Source organism: Limulus polyphemus, unplaced genomic scaffold, assembly GCF_000517525.1.
Source record: "Limulus polyphemus unplaced genomic scaffold, Limulus_polyphemus-2.1.2 Scaffold124, whole genome shotgun sequence".
NCBI lineage: Eukaryota > Metazoa > Arthropoda > Merostomata > Xiphosura > Limulidae > Limulus > Limulus polyphemus.
This window is the reverse complement of record NW_013665734.1, coordinates 552,179-557,147: the sequence shown is the minus strand read 5'-3', so window position 1 is coordinate 557,147 and position 4,969 is coordinate 552,179. Positions and strand designations below refer to the sequence as shown.

General features: G+C 29.6%; 1 protein-coding gene across 1 annotated transcript in view; it reads right to left on the bottom strand.

The window, feature by feature from the left end:
* The window catches only part of LOC106472836 (dynactin subunit 4-like), a 31,395-nt gene extending 26,805 nt beyond the window's left edge, over window positions 1-4,590 (bottom strand). Inside the window, exons 1-3 of the mRNA XM_022402312.1 lie at window positions 4,551-4,590; window positions 1,359-1,537; window positions 497-540 (exon numbers count right to left, since the gene is read on the bottom strand). Coding sequence (XP_022258020.1) covers window positions 497-540; window positions 1,359-1,537; window positions 4,551-4,552 — 225 coding nt within the window. The 5' untranslated portion in view covers window positions 4,553-4,590. The remainder of the gene's footprint in view (window positions 1-496; window positions 541-1,358; window positions 1,538-4,550) is intronic.
* Window positions 4,591-4,969: the final 379 nt, after the last annotated feature.

Below are 4,969 nucleotides of genomic sequence, written 5' to 3'. Positions count from 1 at the left end.
GGCTTGTAAAAAAAAAATCTCTATAGGTGTGGGGGATAAGTTAGCAAATTGGATAGAAGAGTGGCTGGATAGAAAAAAAGCAGAGGGTCAAACTAGATTAATGTCACAAGTGGGGTACCTCAGAGCTCAGTCTTTTAGCAGGTTAGGAGTCATCTTCAGCTAAGACAGTTTTATTTTTCTAACAGGATGGTTGGCCTTTGGAATAGGCTTCCTTTAGATGTGGTGGAATACATTACCTTCAGATTTTGTGGAGGCAGTAAATTTAAGTGAGTTTAAGAGAAAGCTTGATAAGTATATGAATGATAAGGGCTGGCTCTAATATTTTTTTTCAGATTTATTTATTAATAGTTTTAGTTTAGTTTAAGAAGATGGAACAGGTGAGATGAACCAATAGGTCTCATGTTGTCCCATAGATTCATGATAAATCTATTTTGGTATTTTAAAAATGTAATTATTGAATTAAGACAACACTAGATAGCTTGATAAGAGTACTCACTCTTTTACTGTGAAGATTCTCCTGTTCTTGCCACCCACCACTGGCTATTAAAAAAACAAAGCTTTTAAAAAATCACAAATTAATAGAAAAATTAACTACAACACAAAACTTGAAACAAAAACATCAAACTACTAAAGATAAAATCTGTAAGGCACAAATATTTAAAATTTGGAACTTCAGTTCCCCAATTTTGAAATTAAAAGAATAAAACTATATTTTTACCACATATAATGCATGAAAACACATACATTTATTAATATAATATATGTATGTATATACAATAAATCAACAAATTCATTTAACCACACTCTTATTCTTGTGTTTCACAGTGTACAAAGCAATGACCTATACATGTACACACCTGATCAAAAAAAGTTTTAACTAACTCATAACAATACTCTCCTCAGACAGTTTTCCATATGAATATCACCTTGTTATAAGAAGTATTATACTTAAAAATTACATTAGGAACTGGTATTAAGGCATAAAATGCCAAAGCTGTTGAATCAATAAATCTTAGGCCATTTTATGTCATGAAACATTACATTTCGATAAAATAAAAAAACTTATTATATTTCTCTTATTCAGTCTATTAAGGATTTCAAATTATAAGTAAAATTATTTGTCAACTATGTATACAAACAAAATTTGTTTGCTAGATGTTTAACCATTAGGAGGAGGAGTTCTGAAACTAAACCAACAAAATAGCTGTAGTCAAACGAGATGTTTAAAGCATACTACAGGCACCTTAAGTTACGTGTTTAATCGAAATAAACATACTAACTTATATGATGACAAATAAAATAAACTTCAGCATATCCTAAACAAATGCATGTAAATTTTCTAAAAAATGCTCACGAACCTACAGTTTGATCAGGAATACCAACATCACGTGATGTCCAACGGCAAAATCCACAAGCAAGATAATAAACTTTCTTAGGAACATTCTTTTTGGGGTCATCTGGACTTGGAATTTGAATACTTGTAGCTCTTGTGGACAGTGTATGCATACAGCTTGGACAATCAAAACAATTAGCACACCTGCGTAAGAACATAAATTTTGTGCGTGTAATTACAAATACGCAGTAAGTTGAAATAATCGTGAAAGTATTGCAATTAATAAATTGCCAAAGAAAAAAAAAGAAAAATCATTAATACACAATGGTTTAATGACTCAGTATTCTAAAAATAAAGTTTTTCACATTACCACTACAAAATATTAGCAAGTGGGTACAGGTTTACAGCCAAAAATGTCATTAAGAGTGAGGGTAAACCAACTGACAAAATGATGCATTCTAATCATTATAATTATGAGCATTATATTTGATTAGCTATACTCTTTTATATATGTATTTATTTTCATTTATTTTTAGTTTTGATCCATGTACATAGCTTGTTTGAATCAGAAGTTAATATTAATTTACACAACAGCATAGAAATCACCCATCATTTGTAACAATATACTGAAACACTTCCGTATTTATTTTGCAATAAATTATTACAAAATATTGACAAACTAAAGCTTATTTAGAAGGTCACATGTACATGTGTATTATTTCAAGGTTCAAGCTGTTATAAAACATTTGAATCACTATTAGAATTGGAACTGGGCAATTAACTCAATCAATATAATCAATTACCTACCAGCATTGATTTCAAAGAACAGTAACACATAAAACAATCAATTAACTGAAACTATGAGTAAATAAATTAAAATCACAAAAATAATCTAGTGCTTGCAATTGTTTCAACTATCCAGTAACAAAAAATACAATCAATGTTTACATATAAACTCAAAGCCATCCTTTATAATTCAAACATTAATCAAGCTTTCCTTTAAGCTCCCTTAAATTTACTGCTTCCATAACATTTAAAGGAAACCTATTCCAAAGGCTAACTACCCTCTGATAAAAACAAAACTGTCTTAGCTGAAGATAACTCCTATTCCACCAAAATTTATGTGTCCACGAGTCCTACCATCCTCACCATTAAGTACAGAGACTGAACAACCAGAACATCAAAACATTTTTTTTTCATAATACTGTTATGGTTATTCCCATACAAATTATATTTACAATTCAAATTATGATAACTCCCCTGCAATGCTTTTTGGGTTTCTGTTTGCAGTTATGAAGAAAAAGGCTTTAAAATGGAATCTCTTACAGACAACCACATGAATTAGATGAAATAAGAAACTGTACAGTAAGGTAAAGAATTCAAATGGTTTCAGGTTTTAATTATGGAGGATCTTAATTTCAAGCATACAGATTCTGAAATGGTTGAGACAGACCATGAGGGTGGGTGACATGTTCTTAGAAACTGTTCGGGATTCTTTTTTCACCAACTGGTCAGGGAAACTACTAGGAACATTACTATTTCAGATTTATTGTTAACTTCTAATACACAAATGGTTGAGAGAAAATCATCATAAGTTTAATAAGTTTAAATTGACTGCTATTATGGGAGTCTTAAAGGATTATAAATCAAGAAAGTTGGTCAAACAGGAAATTATGAAATCTAATAAAAGGTATATGAAATTAACATTGGCTGAAAATGCAAAAATTAACAGTAAAGATGTCTTCCAATTATTAAGGGTAAGCAAAATTTTAGGACAGGAATAGGGCCTATGAGAGATGATATAAGAAGGCTCATATCTGATGATTATGAGATGGCTAAGTTATTAAATTCTACTTTTTATTCAATCTTTACTAAAAGATTCAAGCAGTATTCTTTATCCTAAACAGTTACTACATGGAAACAAGATTATCAAATTAGTTCTGAAGAAAACAATGGGAAGAAATAAGATTTTAAATTATTACAGAAGACATATTAAACCCATAAGATACAATTTTTAGCAAATTCATTAAGTGAGGGATGAAGGAGACAGATACCTCTTTGTTTAAGGATAATAAAAATAAGTACATAACCTATCATGAACACCACAAAAATGTTAAACTTTGACTTCAAATGTAATAAAAAACAAAGAGGATGTGAGAATCATTTATCATAGACAATCACTGGGATAATTTAATAACCACATTAACTCTGTACAACTCTGCAACTACCATAGAAAGAACTTTAATGGAAAGATAAAAGGTAAAAAGGAAATTTTAAATAATCAATCTAAAAAGTACATTTTTGAAGATACACTCAAGATACTGAAAAATAAATTATGTGGCAGCATGTGGCCCAAAATAGAAGGCACCATGTAAAGAGAAGGGTAAGAATAAAACAAACCTGATTTTCCAATACAAGATGCTAAAGATGCAAACAAAATAACTTTAGAACAGTATACTTACATTAACAAGATACTAAAAGAAACTAAGGTCTACTCTGAAGACCTAAACAATCCAATTTATCTGACGATGGTATTCAAAGTGAAAATCAAAGTCTTGACAGGGCAAAAATACACTAATCATCTACGTAGAAATGGAAATTTATTGCCTAGGTAAGCTTGTGTGAAACATTTCAAGAATTACGACTGAACTAAAAAGCAGAGGTATGATATAAAAAAATCACACTTATGCTTTAAAAGTTACATAACACAAATGCATAACTTTCTTAAAAATACAAACAGAAGTGTATGATGTTACACACATATATCTTTTAGCTCAAAAATATTTTAGAATTGACATTTTGTAATTGTGCAACATTTATTCAGTGTAATTTGCAGAGAAGAATTTAAAAACTTTGAACATTCCCTTCTGCACAACTGTGAGGAACTTTGAATGTAAACAATGCATTTCCAATTTTTTTCAGAATTTTTGTGCTCATTCCAAAGTACAGGTTTATATTTGCTAACAAACTATATGTATTACTCATTTACAATATAATCATCCATGTCTTGTTTTTAACATGATTTTCTTTCCATGTTAATGACTTTATTATAATAGGTTTAAGTCCCACCCTTTTATGATGTTATATAATATGGTCTGAACAACCACTAATGAAGAACAGCCTTGAAAATAAATATATATAACATTTAAATATATAGAGCAGTTTATAAACCATTTTTATCAATGTAGAGTAAACAAAGTGGTTTGAACATTAATATATATTTTTCTGGGAAGTTGACTAGATGGTGCTCCTGCAGAGATGAACAAAGGAATCTAAAAGGAAACTTAGAAGAATTAGCAACCACAGATATACATATTTTTTATAGTTTATTTCTATCTCTATTATCTTTGTGTAATTTATATCCATTTGAAAGCTACAGAAATTTTCTTCTGTGACAACTTATTGGGTAAACTTAGTTAGATTTAGCAAGTATTGAACACACACAGTTAACTATAGCAAAATAAAGAAGTTGTCTGTGCTAAACTCACAGACCTCCCATAACTGCATAGATCTTTATATTTTGTGAAACATTTAGGTTTTTTTACATACTTGTGATCCCTGGTAGTTGCATATTTCATTCTCTAAATTCAAGAAGATGAAATTCATACAAATACAGGTTAATAAAAAAAGACTGAC